The following is a 12,239-nucleotide window of genomic DNA, read 5'->3' as shown; positions in this document are numbered from 1 at the left end:
AAACACTTTAGCAAGAAAAAGAAAAATGGTCATTGGACTTAATACAGGGCAGAATGGATTTTGGGTAAAATTAAAAAAGAAAATATCAGCAGCTGTTTTAAACAGACAGCTCTCTGATGCATGACGTGCGCTTTTATTATTTATTTATTAGCAGAACATTTGTTAACATACAGTAAATTACCCACAATGATTGAATTACGTTGTTTTGAATTTTATACTGGGTGATTATGATCAAATGAAAACAGAAAAGGTGATGCACAATTTGATAGGAAGAGTGGTCACAAACCTGATTTACCCGAGTAATTCTCCCAACCGTGCACGCGCATCGCCATTTCACGTGTAAATTTATCCGCATGGAAACCCCATGAATGTCATCAGGCAGGTATTGTGCACCACCTTTTTTGTGTGGCAAAATTAAGGTAGCAAAACTTGCCAAGAAAGTAAAAAAAAAAAAAAAAAACACAAAACACAATCGTCAAATCCAATGTCTGAATCTTCTAGATTTTGAACTTTACTGTGTTTTATCACTGGAGTATGTTAGATGTTGGCTTGGTTTTAATCATTCAAATAAGTGCTATATCATGTAATCCTCCATATACACTACATACACTTGCACTTTGATAGCTAAAATGTACAAATAACTAAAATAATCAATGTTGTAGCAAAGTGTTTAGATTTTAATAAGTGATTCAGTGGTCAAGTGAAGAAAACAAATTACTCCTTCTTGTGTTTCCTTTCTGGTCTTTTGCAACATTTCCGGAAACAGAAGCTGCAGGATTTTACAATGATAAACATAAGTGCTATTACAAATGCCAGTAATAGGCCTATGATGTCCAAACAGTGGTACTGGTACCAAGTCAGGTTGTGGGCTTCAGGTCTTAAATGCTTGGCTCCTTCGTGACGCATTACAAACTCAATCCAGAATACAGCTCTGTCCAGGGGTTTCATCGGCTGATCATGATGAATTCTCGATAACCTCATGGCATTTTCTTTGTATCTTAAAGAAAGGAAAAAAAATAATATATAGGACTTTCAATTATTTGCAGTTAACTTCTGCGATTAACGCTTTTTTTTGGGAGATACATATTTTTAACGCACGTTAATCACACTCCTGTCTTGTCCCTCTTAGCATACCGTAATTCATTTCCTGAGGCACCATTTTAGTGCATGCCAGTTTGAATATAAATGTGTCACGGAACTGCATTATGTAGCAAAGCACTCAAACTGAAGGACTTGTGAATGGGACGTTTATTTTTTTAAAACTTGCTGACGGTTCGCTGGATAGAAAGAAGGTTACTTGTAATAATAATAATAATAATGATAATAATAGCATCAGTAATAAAACAAACTTAAATGAGATGGATGCAGTAATTGTATCAATTAAATATGTAATTAAAACCAAGATTAACTGAGATTAATTTTTTTAATCACTTGACAGCCCTAAATACTATACATGATTTAATTAAAGTTATTGAAAAGATCAGATTATTATGGAAATATATGGAGGTGTTTGTCTGTCTGTTCATCAATCCATCTGTATGTCGCACACCTACAAGTTTATGTCTTGAGAGTCACTAATCTAATTGTCAATTCTTATTCTATACCATTCTGTAATACTGTTGATAAATGTCATGGCATCAACTGTCTCATCATACTGCTAGCCCAATATTATTGGGGATAATATTGGTGAGAAAAACAGCTTACTGTGAATGAAAAAAAAACCCACACAGTTTGAGTGATCATGTGAAGCTGGTTAAGCTAACCTGTATCAGTACTGCAGTGTAGTAATCAGACAGCCGCATAAATAAAACAGCCTTGCACTAAAAGAAATGCATGCATACATCTATCGTCTTTTCACATGCATGAGTGCCACATTTTGGGTAAAAATTTTAAAAAAAACTTATAAATGGGCCTTGCATATGCAACTTTTTTTTTTGTGCAGAGCTAAATTCTACTTACGTTTTATTTTGTGTCACATTGTTCAGGGCATCAACTAAATCTTGGGTTTTCATTTGATTGAAATTCAACACCACAGCAGCCCCCTTCACCTCCATGTGGACCATGTTGTCCGGCTGGTCAGCAAACAGCGGGATACCAATCATTGGGATGCCATGGTATATCGCTTCATAGATCCCATTGGTACCACCGTGGGTAATGAAAGCCTTGGTCTTCGGATGACCTATAGCAATAACAAGTTCAACATATTCATTGCTTTTCAATGACTCTAGTCTACCCAGCTGGAAAGTCACTTGCAGACGACTAGTAATATTTTGTTAACACCAAAATCTATATTATGCAATACAGTGGTGTGCATAGTTTTTAGATCCAGAGTCCAGAATCTCCAGTTCAGAATCCAGCATCAAGCTGTGCTGGTGTGAGTTGAACAGTGAAACATACTACTCCTAATTATTATTTGTTCATTTGTCTGACACCTTTATCCAAGATGACTTACAGGGTTTACTAGAGGTTTTTTTTAAGGGGTTTCCTTAAAAAGTCTAGGGGTTTTCTGAAGGGGATGTGATCAGCCAATTAGAGGTCTGCATTTCCCCTGCATAATTCTAGAACAACAACCAGACGCTAGAAAAAAAAAACAGTTGAGGGTATTCTCCATTTCAGTTGAAGGTCTTGAGTGAGTTTAACCAATAGGCGAGTCGAAGAATGTCCTTTTTTTTTTTTTAGACGGGTTGACCAATCAGGAGTGAGCAGAGGCGGGCCATAAATCTCCCAGGGTATTCTCTGCCTCACTTGAAGGGCCTGCTTTAGCAACCAATGGGAAAGTCAAAGCTCTGACAGCTGACCATCATTAGTGAGCAACCCCAAAACAGGAATATTCCTTGGTTAGCACTGCAGTTAGGAGGATAGCTGGATTTGCACGATATTGCTTATAAATATACATTGATAAATACAAATACCTTTACAACATCTTATTATTTCGAATTTTATTTTAGCAGGAGTGATAGAACACTATAAGCACTGGAGAAATATTTTAGCAAGTGAGGCTAAATTTACTGACAGAATGGGTGCTTTAAATCAGAGGCCCCTCGTCTTTATAATCTTTATGTTTAAGCCTTATGATGCACGAAGCAGAAAAAAAGTTATAAATATCAGGGCAAAACTGCAGTTTATTCATCAGTCAAGTTTGGTAACACAGACTCCACTGGTCCATCTGCTTGGAGATCTTCCTGTAAAGCTGACTGCTGGTGTTGTATTCAGAGCCTTTAGCTAAGTAAGCATAGTTTTGTATTGTGTCTCACCTATATTGAATCATAAGGCTACAGATATGATTATTATATTTAGCTTAGAGAGGCTGTTATATTGTATGCTTTAGGATAGTTTTGGGTGCTTTTAGACTGAATAAAAGTATGTGTTGTAACCATATTGCTTTATCGTAGTAATGAGGTTAGTTTGCGCAGACACCGGATTGTCTATGAGCTAGGATTTGATGTAAATCTGTGATCACTTGAACGTTTTAAGCGTTATTAAACCAAAGGAGTAAATATATACTCTGATTCATTAAACTGAATAAACCGAGTCTGTGTGATTATTCTTGATTGAAGGTTGTCTGTGTATGTCAAAATCTGTAAGCCAACACACAAACGATCCACTGTAGGAGTTTCAACCATCTGTTTGTCCTCCCAATTGCCTCCCCTGATTCTATTAGAGAATAAAAGATGTGTGCGAACGTGCCAGAATGCATCCTAAATGTATCTGTTAAATGAATGTTCTGTGCTGCATTCCGTCCTTAATCATTTAACAGCATTAGCTTTTTTTCTTTGTTTGCACAAGACATTTTCGCCAGGAAAAAGTTACGTCTGCGGCCCACCCAGTAGGGTTCCATTGCCCACCTGTGGGGCCCGGCCATAAGCTTGGAAACTACTGATACAGAGCATTTGGTTTGCCTGGCATCTGCAGTGTCTTACCAAGCAGGTCATTTTGAGGAATCCAGTCATAAACTCTGGTGTTCGGAGCCAAGGTTTCTGGCTTCTCTCCACTGTACCTCCATAGAACCTGATAATAATTCAGACAGCAGTTTTAGCGGAACAGTATAACAATACATATTCTGTGATACTACTGTTCATATTCCTATAGGAAATGTTTTCATCCTCCAAAATACTAAACAGTATTAATCAAACTTAGATGACCATTAGTAAGCTGTGCATAGTTGTACCAATAGTGAGTAGACCGTAATACTATTTCATTTTGATTAGAGGTTATAAATACTAATTGCATGAGCACTTCCACTCACAATATGAGTCTCACATGTGCTGTTTCCAAAGAAGCACATGATATTGCAAATATGTATTTTAATTTGCAAAAATCTGACATGTTTCTATGTTAAAGAAAGCACTCAGTTTACATGGCTTACTCTCAGGTTGTCTGTTTCACTTCGCCATTTAAGAAAGGACATTGCCTTTTTTCCTTTGTTTACATTTTTGAGCTACAATTAGACCCCACAAATGAGCCTCCAACTGGAAAGAATGTTTCAATGGAGGAGGAAGATGTGTTAAAACTACATGGTTTGGTTTCTGAACATTTCACAACAAGATTATGGACTAATGTGAAAAACAGTCACACAAGTATGATTAAAAGCCTGCTTTAATTTTTTTAGATAACTAAAAGAGTACAAACCGTCTGTGGTATTTGCCCTAGAGCAGAAGCAATCAAATTAGCCTTTTCTCTGGTTAGATTCTTAACCATTGAGCCGAGTGAAAACACCACAATGCCATGATCTCCAGAGCTCTGTACAACCTTTTCCATTTCCTGAAAAAGAAAGCAAATGAAATATATCATCAACATTTACCTAGTGTTTCATTTCTTAACTCTTTAATATTATATTATAGTGCTCGAATGAACATCGTTTTCTCATGTTTGAATATACTGTACTTTCTAAATGTAAACAAATATTTGAATATTCTTTCATTTTGTTTTATATAATACCATATATTACAGTAAAAATAAACAAATAAATAAATGGTACCGGACATATTAAAGCCAGGGGAAAAACAAACTGTACAGTAGAATGTGTGTTATTCATTTCAGATGTCACATATGCATTGGTTCCCTTTGAATGGTATCATTATTTGCCATGCATTCCAGCAAAAATTGCTTCTGAAAGGACTTTTGTGTGAAAAAATGGTCATTCATTTTTTTTTTCTTTTCTTTTTTTTTTATTTAACCCAATACAAGTTCTGCTAAGCCAGCAATCTGTCTTGTATGTTCTGCGTAGTTTAACAGTTCTAACTATCCCGTTCCAAAATGATCTTCAATGGGAATGCAGTGTCACTACAAAGAAGTCCTGAGAAAGAGCAGTTTTGTGCAGATACAGTACTATAGTATGACCCATTAGCAGAATGATACCACATTTTCATATTTTAACATAACAATAGCATATCAGTTGTATGAACAAATATTATAATGGTATCCTGCTGGTAGTTTAACTTTTTCTGTAATCATGATGTTTAATGTGCCAGTCTTGAGCACTATCATATTTGAATACTGTATAAAAAAAGTCATGTATGTGTTATTTCCTCCAATCATGTTGTTGTCGATGTTGCAATACCAGCACTGCTCATCTCACGGCTGAAATATGACCAGTATTAGGTGTGTACCTCAGGTAATGGCTTTGCCGGTCGACAATGAAGTCCTCCCACAAACTGGAAGTTTGGAAGAAATGGTCTAGGATATTCAAAATCCCAGTAGGTTCTTATCAGCCACATATCAGCCTTACCCATGGATTCACAGAAAGTTGTTGGTCTCCCTTTAAACAGAAAAAAACAACACTGAGTAACTTTTATTAGATAGGAGTTATATATTATGCCTGTACTATTGACCAATTGAATATGAATTAATTTATAAAAGAGCCAATGACTCTATAAAGTGTCTGGTAAACGTACCAAGTAAAATCACCAAGTAAACAACCAGTAATGTCTCTCAATTCCAACAGTGCTTATTCGAAATGATAAACCTCACTGATTGTTTCAGGTTCTGAGTAGAGGGGTCATTAGGCAGATGATCTATAAAAACTCACTTTAAGTGGCAACATTCACGCAGCCTAACCGAACCAGAACATAATATTGCATAAAACACATTTAAAAATGTCTTCATTAAAAAAATAAATCAAAAACAGTTTATAATAGTATTAAGCATTTTAGTATTTAGTTTTCATTAAAAAAAAGTGTCTGTAGCAAATGATGTTTTTTTTAACCTGTTCTATATTATTCCAGTATTAGTAAGGTTTGGAAATAGGTTAGTTATGTGCTAACCAGCTACAAACAACATAACCAAGAAACCAAGAAACTTCACTTCTGCATATGTGTGTACAGCTTGTTTCTTGTTGTTAGCAGAATTGCTTTGACTACTGTCTACATTTTAACTTACTATTCCCCTGGGAGTATAATATAACAGTGTTTCTATTTTTGATTTGGATTCTTAACCAATCAGAGTAGTAACTTTCCTTGCCCACCTTTCGATTTCCCTTTTCCTGTTCACTTTCACTTTCTCTCTTTTCCCTATTTGAATGGAATCTAAAATTAATTTGGGTTAAGATTAAGCCATGCATTTATATTTCTGTCTTTTATTGCTGGCTACATTCATCGATGGTCTATGCGTGTTTTATTTTTGTTTCCTGTTTATTCTTTAAAATAAATTACAAACACAGTAAATAATAATCATAATAATAATAATAATAATAATAATAATAATAATAATAATAATAATAATAATAATAATAATAATAATAATAATTCACCATTCTTGGAAACACGTTTTTTTTTTCCAAAGTTTTAACTGAAAAATGTTCAAAAAGAAAAAACAAACAGTTCTAAATGCAGATTCTTCTTAAAACAAATATCATTTTTATATTTTGAGTTTTTTTCTTGAGGAACACGAAGTGATCTACGTGTTCTGGTTTGAGTGTACATCTTTGTGATGCACCACATCTCCAGCAGTGGAGTACACTGGTCTCTGGGATGCACAGGTAACGCTTTGTTAACTTGGCTAACATGGATATTCCACTTCGTGAAGCTTGCATCAGTCAAGAGGATGGCCATCAAGAGGTAAAGGTGCTGCCTCTTTATATTTTATGACCTCAATATCTGCTTTCACAGAACACGACTTTGGTCTCTGATTGTGATGCTTCAACACTAAATGTGTCACCAAACAAATCTGCAAGAAACCATTTTGAATCCCTTAATTTTCCACAATACAGTAGAGACGCATATCTTTGCAAACGGAATGCAGTAGTGACTGAGTAATGTTTTAGCGCGCATAGATGTTGCAGAGAGTTTTGAACGATTTAATGTTTCTAGTGCATATCGAGTTACCATACCTTCATTTGCTGACCGATCTGACGATGTCTGTAACTGTAATGACGATGATGTGCTGTCGATCTGATGGTGTCGTTTTAAGTGGACACTCAGATTGGTTGTACTTCATTTGAGCCTTACACATTTTACACACAACGTGACTCTTACCAACAACATGAGACGAGTCCTTGATGCAATAAAACTCAAAATGAGTCCACACTGTGGATTTTAAACCAACCGGAGCAGATCAAATTTAGCCATCGCCCTCCATTATAAATGGATGAGATAATCAAAATAATAATTTGTGGAGGGTCGTGGGGGTGGGCAGAGCGTGACGCCATAATTACCGTAATTTATCCAGTGGCTGTATTCACCAGGCCAGATCAACACTTTCCCTACATATTACTTTTCCTGTCAAATATGCTTGAAGAAAGAGAATGGACAAGCCCCAATTGGCAGGCATCAAACCTATAATTTTACTGATACCTGCTACCTTAGTTTGGCCTTCAGCCAAAAATGTTCATTGCACAATAGCCCTGACAACCTGACACAATATTTTTTGTAGATTTGAAAGAAAGTTCACTGGGATAAAAGGCAAGGCTGTTCGCACACCTACACAAGAGCAAACAGGGACCTTGCCTTGCAGCCTTTTGTGTGTCAGGATTAAGTTCTTAAACTGTTCTCTAAGGGAGCAGCCATTATAGGTAGAATAAAAACACCATTATGCATACCATTAATGCTTTGCATTATTATCAATAATATAAAAATAAGTCAGTACAATTCTCAAAAAACACAGCTAACATAACACCAATGCAGATACTAAACAGGAACAACCAACAGTATATGTTTAAAAGGTTTTTAATAAGCTACTTTGTATGGCTATAATTATATAATCTTATCTAATGTTACAGTAAAGGAACCAATTTTAATTTTAAGTGTGCACAGTATTTGGAAAGAGAATTCCTTGTGTTCTTGTCGTAGTTATATGAAGAGTTTTCTAGTTGTCCCTACCATTTGTCGGAATAATTGGTACAGCCAAAATTGACTTAAACCACCGTCTTAAACCACTGTTGCCCTTATCCAGGGCAACTTACAATTGTTACAAGATATCACATTATTTTTAAATAAAATTACCCATTTATACAGTTGGGTTTGTACTGGAGCAATCTAGGTAAAATACCTTGGTCAAGGGTACAGCAGCAATGTCCCCCACCTGGGATTGAACCCACGGTACAACCCCTGTGTCAAGAGACTGTTGCATGATCTTGGTTAGCAGTTTGTAAATAACTTCTTTCATTTCTGTGAGTACTATTGGGAGGATCTTATCCGGCCCATGGGATTTGTTTATTTTAAGAGCTCCTAGTCCCTTTAACACGTCTGCCTCTGTTATGCTAAAGTTATTTAAAACTGGATAGGAACAGGTGGACATGTGGGGCATGTTGTCCGTATCCTCCTTTGTGCCCATCACAATATCAAAACAAGTGTTAAAACCTGATTGAAAGAATATTTTCCTCTCATCCAGGGCGCTGACATTTTTACTGCTGTAATGGCATCCAGAAAGAAGGACAGCTTTTCTAGTTTTGAAATCAGTACATTAATGAAATGATTTATTGAATACCGGCAGATAAATACTTCTTAAAGGCAATTCTAAGCACAAGTATAATTTTCTGCACACACCTACTATTTAGTGCCTCTCGGTACCTACCTGTGACCTCACTGTAGTATGAATCCCAGTATGAATATGTCCATTCATAAAAGAACAAGTCCTGTAGCACATAAAACAGCAGATTATAGAGTCGCTCCACAAAGGTCATTCTGTCAGTGTACTGCAGAGTGATAGCTGGAACAAAAGAAGGGGGAGCCGGTAGCTGTCCACACAGCCTCTCCATTGTACTGGCGAAAGAGAATCTCAATGTATAGATGAATGGGAGCCCAAGTCTTTCTGCTATGAGCTCAGCACATGGAGTCATTGGGTCTGAGAGAATGACGTCAAACTGGGATCTTTTAAGTTTATCCAGCAGATCCTTGTTTAGGAAGACACCATCACACACCTGCTTATTTAGAATTGAACATCTTATAATCATATCTCTAAGTCTCAGATACTGCTGTATGAAAGATAAATATGAAGATTCATATGTCCAGAAATGTATCATGTCAGCAAACAAGTCATCCATTGAGCGATTTGAAAAAGCAACATTGAAAATTTCAAACTGATACCTCTTTGTTTGGTTGTAATTAACAGTTGCTGATCCGGAATGAATTAATACTGTAACATTATGACCTCTATTCACCAGTTCCTCTACAATGACTTTCTGATTGATCCAGTGGCTGTATTCTCCAGGCCATATCAGCACCTTCCCACTCATTACAATCCCTGTCAAACATGCTTGAAGAAAACAAACAGACAAGACCCACTTAACAGGTGTCATAACTGAAAATCCCTGAACAACTGAGAGTTGTGTGCTTTATATAGCGTATCTTGTTACGAAACAGTCCTGACAAACATGATTGTGCAGATTTGAAGGAAAGTTCAACAGGCTAAATGGGACGGTCTTAACAATCAGGTACAAAAAACTGTGACTAAAGAACATGAGCTTGGATATGTTTGACTAATGGGACACATGCCAAAAACGTGTTCAGAAATTATTTGAAAATTCCATCAGTCTAATGTTCAAATCCAGAGTAGAAAGACAGTTGTTGACTGAAACAATCAGTGAGGTTTATCATTTCGAATAAGCACTGTTGGAATTGAGAGACATTAGTGGTTGTTTACTTGATTTTACTTGTACACTACATTTTTTATTTCTGTAGGGTAGGAAATGGGACTAGTTTAAGCTAGCACATAAAGTTTGCGCACCACTGCATTAGTGTTGCGATGATTAGATAATCAGATTTTAATGCCTCCAGTAAAATTAAATAACCTAATTTAATGTACTTGATCCAATCCCGTCACTCTAACAAAAGTATGAAGGGCAGCAGTGTGGAGTAGTGGTTAGGGCTCTGGACTCTTGACCGGAGGGTCATGAGTTAAATCCCAGGTGGGAGACACTGCTGCTGTACCCTTGAGCAAGGTACTTTACCTAGATTGCTCCAGTAAAAACCCAACTGTGTATAAATGGGTAATTGTATGTAAAAATAATGTGATATCTTGTAACAATTGTAAGTCGCCCTGGATAAGGGCGTCTGCTAAGAAATAAATATAAATAATAATGAAACTGTGAACATTTAGTCCACTATTTCACTTCAGTACAGCCACTTACTTTACTTACAACATACTCCTAATACCCTTAAACCAAAAAAGCACTTTTTAAATTTAACACTGAATTTTAAGATGGTTTAAATATTTACTGGATTTGTGCATCATGCAAACAGATTAACCATTAAATAAAATAAAATAAAATAAAACATAGATTGCTCAGAACTATTATGCCCTGGATGTTTAGAAAAATGGACAACAAACCCACCCCCTCAGGGGCATTTAATTTTCTTTTTCACATTTGTGAAGCTCTTGGAGATGGTCCGACAGTTTACTTTACATGCAAAACAAGAGCACACACCGCTGATCTGCCATTCTGAGGAATATAGTGTAGTGGTTTAGGGTAAGGGGATTTCAGCATGCTATAAACAATGACATTATTTGATAGTGCAACAGTATTTCCTGTGACAAACTGATGTCACAGCAATAGAATTAGTCAGAATATGCCGTCGCTATCAATATTTAGTTTTTAAAAGACATACCTGTAATCTCACTGTAGTATGAATCCCAGTTTGAAGTTGACACTACAAAAAACAACATGTCCTGAGACAGAAGAAACACCAGATTTATGAGTCGCTCCACAAAGGTCATTCTGTCAGTGTACTGCAGAGTGATAGCTGGAACAAAAGAAGGGGGAGCCGGTAGCTGTCCACACAGCCTCTCCATTGTACTGGCGAAAGAGAACCTCAATGTATAGATGAAGGGGAGCCCAAGACTTTCAGCAACAAGTTCACTACATGGCATCATTGGGTCAGAAAGTAGAACATCAAACTTGGATTTTGTGAGTTTATCCAGCAGATCCTTGTTCCTGAGGATGCCATCACACACCTGCATCTGTTGAGCTGTAGCTGTGTGAAGAAATTTTTTAATTGTAAGAAATGCCTGAATAAATGATGAAGATGATGACTCATAAATCGAGAAAAATATAAACTGATCCAATATGTCCACTGCAGATTGTTTTGTAAAAGGCACATCAAACACTTCAAAGTGATACCGGGCTGTTTGGTTGTAGTTAATGCTCTGTGTTGCAGTATGAATCAGTACCGTTACGCTATGACCTCTATTAACCAGCTCCTCCACAATGCATTTCTGATTCATCCAGTGGCTGTATTCTACGGGCCAGACCAGCACATTCCCACTCATTACTATCCCTGTCAAACATGTTTGAAGAAAAAGAACGGACAAGACCCACTTAACAGTAGTCATGACTCAAAATGGCTGAACTGCTGGAAGTGAACTGTTTTGCAGCTACCCACAATTTTTAACTGGCTCTCTGCCAGACACTTTAAAGCTTTTATGTTTTTCTGGCCCTCTGTTAATCTTTCACGCAGGACTGGTTTTATTTCACAACAGCCTGGACAAAGTGGATATTAGGCATGAGCCCTGAGATGTATTTTAATATGAGAAGGTGGCTTGGCTATTAGGGAATAATCTTGTGGATTGGCTGTGAATGCCCTCCAAGTAACTTGTGTAATGAATTCAATTAAAACCTTATACGCTTGGAGCTCATACAGTTGTGCATATCAGATTATGAAGCAAAACAATAATGATACTGTATCAATTTACTATACCAAAGTATTTTAATGCAGTTACAGTAGCAAATGATCATGTTCCCACCCACATTGTGCTTTTTGAAACAAGCTTCACTGACAAACACGGTATAATATACAACGAATAAC

At 36.6% G+C, this 12,239-nt stretch overlaps 1 protein-coding gene across 4 annotated transcripts; it reads right to left on the bottom strand.

Moving 5' to 3' along the window:
- Positions 1 to 656: 656 nt before the first annotated feature.
- LOC117409418 (UDP-glucuronosyltransferase 2A1-like) lies at positions 657 to 11,824 on the bottom strand. 4 transcript variants are annotated; one of them, XM_034924121.2, is made up of 7 exons: positions 11,043 to 11,824; positions 9,010 to 9,639; positions 5,610 to 5,758; positions 4,630 to 4,761; positions 3,921 to 4,008; positions 1,960 to 2,179; positions 657 to 997 (listed from the first exon to the last, which is right to left on the bottom strand). In XM_034924121.2, the coding sequence occupies exons 1-7, from the start codon at positions 11,764 to 11,766 to the stop codon at positions 715 to 717; spliced, it is 2,226 nt and encodes a 741-aa protein (XP_034780012.2). In that variant the 5' UTR covers positions 11,767 to 11,824; the 3' UTR covers positions 657 to 714. The 4 variants fall into 4 exon arrangements, with proteins under 4 accessions (XP_034780012.2, XP_034780010.2, XP_058849571.1 ...); XM_034924119.2 differs by lacking the exon at positions 9,010 to 9,639; XM_058993588.1 differs by lacking the exon at positions 11,043 to 11,824 and having other exon boundaries at positions 9,010 to 9,765.
- Positions 11,825 to 12,239: the final 415 nt, after the last annotated feature.

This window comes from Acipenser ruthenus, chromosome 2 (assembly GCF_902713425.1).
Source record: "Acipenser ruthenus chromosome 2, fAciRut3.2 maternal haplotype, whole genome shotgun sequence".
NCBI classification, from domain to species: Eukaryota; Metazoa; Chordata; class Actinopteri; order Acipenseriformes; family Acipenseridae; genus Acipenser; species Acipenser ruthenus.
Note: the sequence above shows the minus strand (reverse complement) of the source record. Positions and strands in the feature narration are given on the sequence as shown.